Genomic DNA, 9,665 nt, shown 5'->3' on the forward strand with positions numbered 1-9,665 from the left:
CACTTTATCCACTCACCTGTTGGTGGACATTGCCAACCCATCCTTTTTTGTTGTTGTTGTTTTTTAATTAATTTATTTTGGCTGTGTTGGGTCTTAGTTGCAGCATGCGAGATCTTTGTTGCGGCCTGTGGGATCTTTAGTAGGAGCACGTGGGATCTTTTAGTTGCAGCATGCGGACTTAGTTGAGACATGCAGACAGCCCATCCTTTTTCAGTGACAAGTAGAAACCCACCCAAATGTGAGGAAATAGATAAATGGTTAAAGTATACTATTGTTGCATAATGAACTGTTACACAGCCGTTAAAAATCATGTATTAGAAAACATTTTAATAATTCAGCTTATTTACGATATAATGTTTATCAGAGAAAAGCAAGATATAGAACTTTTTATTTAAAAGATGTAGCATACACATTGAGAAAAGAGTGATGGGAAAAAATAGATCAGTAATTTTATTTTCCTCATAATGTCTGTCTTTATCATTAGAAAACAATAAATGCCACTTAAAATAAGCTGATCTCAGGAACCTAATCCTGTGTTTCCCCTAGGGGAAATTGTTCAGTATTTGCTAATTCAGATTTTATAATAATGACTATATAGAACATAACTACCGTGAATAACAAGAAATAACTACATAAGGTTATGAGGCATTTAATATATATATTAAAATTAAATTTTTAATTGCAAATTAAAAAAAATTTTTTTTTAAAGAAAATAAGCCGAACTAGACATGCAACTATCAGCTACAACTCAGCAGTTGATTCCTGGGCAGTTATCCCAGAGGAGTGAAAAGTTACATTCACATAGGAACTTGTACACCAATGTTCACGGCAGCTTGCTTTGTAGTAGTGCAAAGCTGGAACCAACCCACATGTCCTGCCAAAGGTGAATAGGTAACCATGGTACACCCCTGCCACAGAACACCGCTCAGCAATGGGAAGGAATGAGCTGCGGGTGCGCATGAACCGACTGTACGTGCCGCAGCGGGGATGACTCTCCGGGCAGTGATGCTGAGTGGAAGGAGCCCAGCCCCAAAGCTTGCACAGTATTTGACTCCATTTATAAATAAATGTTCCTGAAATGGAACATTGTAGAAATGCAGGGCAGATCCGTAGGGACTGGGTGGGTGAGGGGGAGGCAGGAGGGAGGCGGGCAGGGCTATAAAAGGGCTACAGAGCATCCCTGTGCAGTTAGAACTGTTCACTGTCTCGACTGTGAAGGCAGATACGTGAAAACCCACATTCGAGATACAGTCGTATAGAACACACACACACAGGAGTTGCAAGTAAAACTGGGGAAGTCTGGATAAGGTCAGTGGATTGTATCAAAGTCAGCATCCTGGGTGTGATATTATGCTGTAGTTTCACCAATATTACCAGTGGAGGAAACTGGGCAAGTCATAAGAGGAATCCTACTCTGTATTACTGCTTAAACTACATGGGAGCCTACAGTTATCTCAGCACAAGTTTCAATTTGAAAGGACAGGAAAGACCAGGAAAGAAGCTCGGAAAGCAGGACGGAGTGGCGAGCTTGATGCTCCACCTGGCTTGGAGCCAGAGCAGCGCGGGGCTCTGTCCAAGGAGCCGTGCCGCCGCGGCCCCACACCCGCGCCCACCTTGCTTCCCTCTCCTGTTCCCGCAGCGTGTGAAGCACATCCGCATCGATGGCTCCACCTCCTCGGCCAACCGCGAGGACCTGTGCCAGCAGTTCCAGCTGTCAGAGGGGCCCGCCGTGGCTGTGCTGTCCATCACTGCCGCCAACATGGGCCTCACCTTCTCCTCGGCTGACCTGGTGGTGTTCGCGGAGCTCTTTTGGAACCCAGGGGTGAGGGGCGTGCTCCTGGCTGCTGGCAGACAGAGCCAGTGGCGGGGGGGTGGGGGCGGGGTAGTGGGGCTTCTGTGCGCTGTCCCTGGTGCCTGCGCCATCTTCCCTCTGTTTCTTGTTAGGCCTGCTAAACCCGCTTATACTTTGCACATCCACTGTCCAGGTGTTAGGTCTTCACAACAACCTGCTAAGTAGCAGGCTTATCGACCATCTTATTACCAATGGGAAGATTGAAGTTTTAGAAGGAGTCTCAGGATCCATCTCTCCATGAAGAAATGGGAGCACAGGGAGCTCAAGAGCATAGCTGTCACTTCAGGGGAGCACGTGGCAGCCCTGGCCCCAGGCCTCTGGCTTCCCAGCCTGAGCCCCTTTTTATCAACCGCCCCCGGGAGCCACTGTACCAGTGGGGCCACAACAGGGTGGCTGCAGTGGGTATTCCCTGAACATGCCCAGCGTGCCCTCTGGCCTTATCTTGATCAGCTGTGGCAGCAGATGGAAGACATTTGCTTGGACTCAAAAGTTTTCTCCTCAACTCCAGAAAGAAGTTGTATCCCTTCTGGTGTCCTGACCAGTGTGGCTCTCATCCACCACACGTCGGCGACGGCTGTAACGATGGGTGGGCTTAGAGCGTGAAGGCATTTTATAATGGAAACCACGTTCTCGGTTTTCATGATTTGTTGTAGGGTTTACCACCGTATAAAAAAGCTGCCCTACCCCCTGATCACACGTGGCCTCTCCCCCGGGCGCGGTATCTGTGTCTGGTTAGAAGATAACTCTTCATGCCGTGGAGGAAGAGCGGCGGGGTGTCGGGTCTCCTTCGTCACAGCTGGTGGCAGAGCTGAAGCTGGCTCTCCCTCTGCAGCGCCCAGCACCTGGCCCGGCCCTGAAGGGTCATCCGCAGCTACCCAGCTGCAGCTCGAGGTCCCCCCTGCTGACCGGTATTGCGCTTGCTTCTCCCTCTTGTCAGATGACGGACCGTCTGTGGACAGAGGCTTGCAGGCCCCCTGCCACGTGACACACAGTGAGGAGGAAGGGTTGTGGTGAGGCTCCGGGGCAGGAGGCCACCTGCTGTGCTGGGCTGAGCGGCCTCCAGCCTTGAGCTACATGCATCCCGATCCCCGCCCCGCAGGTGCTGATGCAGGCTGAGGACCGGGTGCACCGCATCGGACAGTCGAGATCCGTGGGCATCCACTACCTGGTGGCGAGAGGCACGGCTGATGACTACCTTTGGTGAGGCCTCCCCTGGCTGGCCCGGCAGTTGGGTCGACACCGATGACGTATTTCCTTTGCTCCCGAAGAGCCTCTGCTTCGGGGCAGGTCTCCAGGGATCCACACAGAAGACCTGCTAGTAGTGCGCTCCCCCTTTCCTCATGACCCTGTTTGACCTCCTGCACAGTGTTAACTGGTGGGGCTGCAGGGGGCATGAGGAAATCCTGTAGGAATAAGGGGATGTGGCTCCTTCCCACTGACCTGAGACAAGGGAGGAGAACTTATTGGGATGAAACGTTGGTGGAATTTTGTTTGTAAAACACTCTGTTCCCAGACGTGAAGGCATTTGCTGAGTCAGGGAGGCTGCCCCCTTGGCCCCCTTGTGAGGTGTGCTGGTACCCGTAAGGCCACGTCTTACAGTGCTACTGCTGGGCCATCGGGGGACAGTGGCTCACCCTGGGCCATGTAGTGCTTCCTTAGCAGAGATGGGGGCAGATTTTTAACTCTGGGGTTTCATGTCCATTACTTGGGCAAAAACTCCCCAAATGCTCCCTCCCCAGTTCCATTTCTCCCTTCCTCCCCAAATGCTCCCTCCCCAGTTCCATTTCTCCCTTCCTCATATTGTTTCTTGATTCTCTCATTAGTTTCCACTACCTATCTCTGTTTCCAGCATTATGACTAAGGCATCTCACCTTTATTATGCATGTGGGTTGCCCCTACTTCCCTCTCTGTTAATGGATTTGTTAATTGGGCAGCTCATAACAGCACCAGGTTCAAATTTTTGTTGCAGTAGCATTTATTTCCTACACATCTTCCAGTAGAAAGAATTTTGAGCCTGACGATGTGAGCCCTGACTTGATCGGTTTACCATAGAGGAGGAGGTCAGTATTTCAGGATGGGCGTTTGTGCCTGAAGAGATGGAGAGATGTGAAACAGTGAGCGTGTCTCACAAGAACAGGGGCTGGTCTCGCTGTAATCGGTCTGATGGTACTGTGCAGGTTGTTTCCACTGCAGCTCATTTCTCCCCAACAGGCCCCTGATTCAAGAGAAGATTAAAGTTCTGGGTGAAGCCGGGCTTTCTGAGACCAGTTTTTCAGAAATGACAGAAGCCGCAGATTATTTCTACAAGGTAACACCAGCATGTGGCTCCCTGCCACTGGGGTGTCCAGAGGTCCTGAGCGGGAAGGTGTGAATCACTCCTGGGGACCTCCCCCAGCTGGGGAGCTAAAATGATGGCTGCATTCGTTCTCGGGTCAATCTGTGTGTGTGCATCCGTTTATGGAGAAGTGCTGGCATTAACTCCTGCTGCTTCTACATGCCCTCCTCGATCCTCAAAAACCAGGGCCTCTAAATGCTGCCTCTTCCATCAGGCCGTTGGAAACTGACAGAAAACGCCCCATGGCAACAGCTGAATTGTTGCAAAAAGTCCATAGCAACAACACCACCACCCTAAGACATCGCAGAACTGGGAGTGTTTCACATAGGGTGTTGCTTCTGTGTAACATATTTTCCCCTCTGTTGCTGCACCTTATCCTCAGTGTCTCCCCATTTCATAAAGGGATGAGCAGAGGCTTGCGGAGCTGCAGGACTCTCCCGCAGCCATGGGTCACTTGAAGCCAGCCCAGGCGGAAGGCTTCCAAACTCAGCCAGCATTCCCTGTGTGACAGCCCCTCTTATTGTCAAGGAGAGTAAGAGGCCGGTGAGCCATCCTTCCGTGACCAGGTGGGGCCTTGTCAGAGGTGCGGAGAGGAGGCCTGTTTGCCTCTGGAGAGGGCAGCCCAGGGCCCAGCAGGCCTGCCTTTGCCTCTGGAGAGGGCAGCCCAGGGCCCAGCAGGCCTGCCCTGGCCTCGCTCTCCAGCCCCATGGCTGCCACAGCCCTTCCCCCTCCATTTCAATGAAACAAGGTAGAGGAGCCAGAGGTGCAAAAACTCCCAAAGGCTGGTCTTCTTTCACCTGCTCGGGTGGTTGACGAGGAAGGTCCTCGGGAGGTCCTCGGGTGGTTGACTCGGGAGGTCCTGCCTGATGGAGGGGGCCCCTGGGGGGTTATTTCTAATGAGAGCATGGACAGAGGTCTGAGCCTCGTGTAGAAAGGCGGCCCTGCGCTTCAGGAAGCTGACATGCCTCCTCCTTCCTGTGGAATTGCCCGGCGTCAGAAGCAGAGTCAGGTCGACACGATCTTGTAGGTGATGCTAAGACTTGTCTGAGGATATAATCTTTCATTTACATTTGCTTGCAACTAAATTCTTTCTTCGTAATGTAATTACTGGGATAAATAAGACTCGGGGGAGATCATATTTTTAAACACAGGGTACAAATTATCCTTATAATTAATAAGCCAATTTTAAAACAACCTTCCTTTTAAACATTTTGAAGAACTGTCTAATTCAGTTGAATGGTGACTGTTTTGACAGAGCCTTGGTTGTTATGTGCCCTTTGAAAAGAAAGAGACTTATTTTTAGAGGATTCTCAACTAATGAGAATAGGTTTATTTATAACTCATTTATTTACACTGGCCTGACCCTCAGTTGCTTTGAATTAGTTAAGAATTTCTGCCTAGGGACTTCCCTGGTGGCGCAGAATCCGCCTGCCAGTGCAGGGGACAGGGGTTCGAGCCCTGGTCCGGGAGGATCCCACATGCCGCGGAGCAACTAAGCCCGTGCACCACAACTACTGAGCCTGTGCTCTAGAAACCGTGAGCCACAACTACTGAGCCCGTGCGCCACAAATAACTGAGCCTGTGCTCTAGAGCCCGCGAGCCACAACTAACTGAGCCTGTGCTCTAAAACCGTGAGCCACAACTCCTGAAGCCTGTGCACCTAGAGCCCGTGTTCCGCCACAAGGGAAGCCACTGCAACGAGAAGCCCGTGCACCACAACAGAGTAGCCCCCGCTCTCCGCGACTAGAGAAAGCCCACGCACAGCAACAAAGACCCGATGCAGCCAAAAATAATTTTTTTAAAAAAAGCATTTCTGCCTAAAGTACAAGTGGAGTTTATCAATATTTATTTTGATTAATAATTATATCACTTTTAAAAAATTAAAATAGGGCTGAAAACTGTATCAACTATTAGGAAAAGAAAGTGTTGCCTCGTGTATAGGAGCCAAAAGCAGAAGAGGTCATGTCTGCCTGCCTGCCTTCTGAGAAGGGAAGTGAAATATTGTCTGATCTTGGAACTTGCTTCCCTTTAATTACGCATGCTCCAAGTTAGCACATAGCGTTGCCGTCACCTCCTCAAATGCACGTGGACAGCTATTTCTACCTGGAGTAGGCTGCCTTGTGGGCGGCATTTCCTCGACCTTGCGCAGTTGCTCAGACAAAAGCTGATGTCACAGAGGAGGACATGCGGCTGGTGTGGGGCTGACCTTAATGACCTTTCATGTCACTTCCGAATAGCTGGGATCCTGAAAGGTGAGAGAATGTAGGGTACAGATTATTGAATAATCTAGAGTCCTTGCAGGATCAGTTTTCAAGAACTTCACTTCGCCAGTGTGGAGGGCTTCTGTGAAAGCAAAGAAATAGTGGCCGGTTAGGGTGAGAGCTGACTACAAAAGGCCTGGAAAGCCAGGGAAGCAGCATTAGACTTGATGAGGTAGGCACAGGGGTGCCCAGTGATGTGATAGGAATATCTTGTTAGAGGATAGTCTGTAGGGAAAAATTAGCCTGGAAAAGACCGGTGAGCAGTTGACATGGGAAGAGGCCTGAGGTGGGAAGTGCAGTGAAGCCATTGCAGATCCAGGCAGGTACAAAGCAATGTGGCCCAAGTAAAGAGCCTGCCTACAAAGTATCTGGGAGGGAACCGAGAGAAACCAACCTGATGCAGTTTGATGTGTGAGATACGGACTCAGGATGCCCTGGTGATTGCAAGCTGGGGGGACTATGAGAATAGTGCGAGACCATCAAAACTAGGGAACAGGACCTGGTTTGGGGATGTAGGAGTGAGATGACAGATGGTTGTGGTTTTTAGACAGGCTTAGTTTTATGGACCTGTGGGAGGTCAATGGAGATACTGAATATGTGCCTCTGGGTTGAATGATGGCCAGGGTTAGGAATTTAGACAGAGGAGAGATCAGCAAAGGGGTGAGAGCAAGCCCGTCGTCTGCTGTGGTCATAACAGCTGGGCGTGATTTTAGCACTGCACCATCGTTGTCAATGCATAGATGCAATTGGAGGGCATTTTGATCATTTATAACTTTAGGGTAGTCAGAAACAGGTACATGTATCTACCTATCAATGTGTTAAGTGTGTGTTTTATAACCGCTCTGAAAACTAGATATAAACCGTGGCTGAACACACCAATTTGGGAGTTGAATTACAGCCTAACTAACCTCTTAGTGGAGAAAGGCTTGGGAGCCGTTTCAATACTGAAAGACTGATTTGTAAAGTTAGAAGGGAGAAAACATTCCCAACATAAATTAGTGTGAGAGCAGGTCCTGTGTTGCTTTCACAACACAGTTCGTTTTGTGTTTTTCCTTCCTTACCCAGCAAGCAGCAGAGAAGCTAAGAAGCCAGACACAAAGGTAGTGAGGCTGCCTGAGTGATTGATAGTTTACTGAGCTGGTCCAACAGTGGTGGAGAGAGGGCCAGTGTTGGTGCCTGGGTGCTGATGTCTTTGTCTTTTCCTACTCTGGTGAAGGACCCAAAGCAGCAGAAGATCTATGACCTTTTCCAGAAGTCCTTTGAGGAAGACGGAAGCGATATGGAGCTCCTGGAGGCAGCGGAGTCATTTGACCCAGGAAGTGGTTCCCAGGACATGGGAGACACACTGGATGAAAGCGCATTGACAGGCAGTCCGCTGAAGAAGAGCAGATTTGAATTTTTTGATGACTGGGACAGCTTTACCTCTCCTCTGTAAGAGGGGCCAAAAATGCATTAAAAATCATGGAATTTATTAAAATAAAATAAGGCATTTTTTTTTTTGAAAGCCTATGTTCCCCTGGTCATTACCACAGTGTTGGTCTCTGTCTCCAAGCCCAGCGGGCATGTGTCAGCATTTCCCTTCATTATGTGTGGGTTTGCTTGGGTCTTAATTAACCTTAGCTTAACCTGCTGAGAAACAGACAGTGGGCTGTAGTAGTGGTGATGCATGTTCTTTAATTAATGAGGTGCTTCCTACACAGCACCGGAACTCTAGACTTGTAAAATTGATTGATTCAACAAATATTTATAGAGCACCTAATATGTGCCAGGCACTGTTCTAGGTGCTGGCAGCAATTCACTAAAGAAAAGAAGAAAGTACATGCCTTTGCTGAAGTTATCATGTAACAGGAGAGGCAATAGTTATATGTTCTTTAAAAAAAAAAAAATACAGTAAGCTAAGGGTTTAGAGCAGGGGTTGACAAGCTTTTTCTATAAATAGCCAGATAGTAATTACTTTTGGCTTTATGAGCCAGGATGTCTGTGTTGGAACTGCTCAGCTCTGCTTCTGTGGTGCAAAATCAACCATTAGATAATCCGGAACAAGTGACTGTGGCTCTTTTCCAATAAAATTCTGTTATGGACACTGAATTTTGAGCTTCTCAGAATTTTCATGTGTCACAAATTACTATGCTTTTATTTTCAACCACTTAAAAACTGTACTTGGCTCACAGGCCATACAAAAACAGGCAGTGAGCAGGATTTGGCCCACGGATCATAGTTTGCTAACCACTGGTTTAGAGCGGCACCGTCCAACAGAAATATAACACAGGGCACATATGTGTTATATTAGCATTGCTAATTTGATCCTTCTTTATTTCCAAAGAGTATTTTTCAAAATGAAGGATCGAATTCGTAATACTTTTTTTAACCCAATATATTCAAAATACTGTCCTTTCAACATAATCACTATTTTAAAAATTACTGGGCTTCCCTGGTGGCGCGGTGGTTGGGAGTCCGCCTGCCGATGCAGGGGACGCGGGTTCGTGCCCCGGTCCGGGAAGATCCCACATGCCGTGGAGCGGCTGGGCCCGTGAGCCATGGCCGCTGAGCCTGCGCGTCCGCAACGGGAGAGGCCACAGCAGTGAGAGGCCCGCGTACCACAAAAAAAAGAAAAAAAAAAAAAAATTACTGAGAAACTTTTTATTCTCTTTTTCATACCAGGTCTTCAAAATCCAGTGTGTATTTAATACTAACTGCACATCTCAGTCTCAACTAGGCATGTTTCAAGTGCCCGGGAGCCCCTATGTTGGCAGCGCAGGTTTAGAGAGGGGTGAGGGGAGTGGTGTATCACGTGGGAAGAGTAAGGTGATGACACTGAAGAGAGAGCTGGGCCAGATGATGTAGCGCTCCTGGGTCGTGGTAAGGATTCGGATTTCATTCTGAACATGAATGGAAACCATTGACTGGTTTTGAGCAGGGGTATGAGGCAATCTGATTATATTTTTAAAAGATCGCCCAGGGCTTCCCTCGTGGCACAGTGGTTGAGAGTCCGCCTGCCGATGCAGGGGACGCGGGTTCGTGCCCCGGTCCGGGAAGATCCCACATGCCGCGGAGCGGCTGGGCCCGTGAGCCACGGCCGCTGAGCCTGCGCGTCCGGAGCCTGTGCTCCGCAACGCGAGAGGCCACAACAGTGAGAGGCCCGCGTACCGCAAAAAAAAAAAAAAAAGATCGCCCAGTTTGTGTATAGGAAAGAGGTCAGGAAGGATGAGCAAACGGA

At 49.1% G+C, this 9,665-nt stretch overlaps 1 protein-coding gene across 4 annotated transcripts in view; it reads left to right on the forward strand.

Annotated features, from left to right (window-relative positions):
• Positions 1 to 8,536, forward strand: part of SMARCAL1 (SWI/SNF related, matrix associated, actin dependent regulator of chromatin, subfamily a like 1) — a 56,244-nt gene extending 47,708 nt beyond the window's left edge. For all 4 annotated transcript variants that reach the window (XM_059052784.2, XM_067026831.1, XM_059052783.2 and 1 more), the window contains 4 exons: positions 1,640 to 1,822; positions 2,952 to 3,052; positions 4,064 to 4,160; positions 7,665 to 8,536. In XM_059052784.2, coding sequence (XP_058908767.1) covers positions 1,640 to 1,822; positions 2,952 to 3,052; positions 4,064 to 4,160; positions 7,665 to 7,883 — 600 coding nt within the window. In that variant the 3' untranslated portion in view covers positions 7,884 to 8,536. The remainder of the gene's footprint in view (positions 1 to 1,639; positions 1,823 to 2,951; positions 3,053 to 4,063; positions 4,161 to 7,664) is intronic.
• The last annotated feature ends 1,129 nt before the right edge of the window (positions 8,537 to 9,665 follow it).

The sequence above is a fragment of the Kogia breviceps genome, chromosome 2 (genome assembly GCF_026419965.1).
Source record: "Kogia breviceps isolate mKogBre1 chromosome 2, mKogBre1 haplotype 1, whole genome shotgun sequence".
Classification (NCBI taxonomy): domain Eukaryota; kingdom Metazoa; phylum Chordata; class Mammalia; order Artiodactyla; family Physeteridae; genus Kogia; species Kogia breviceps.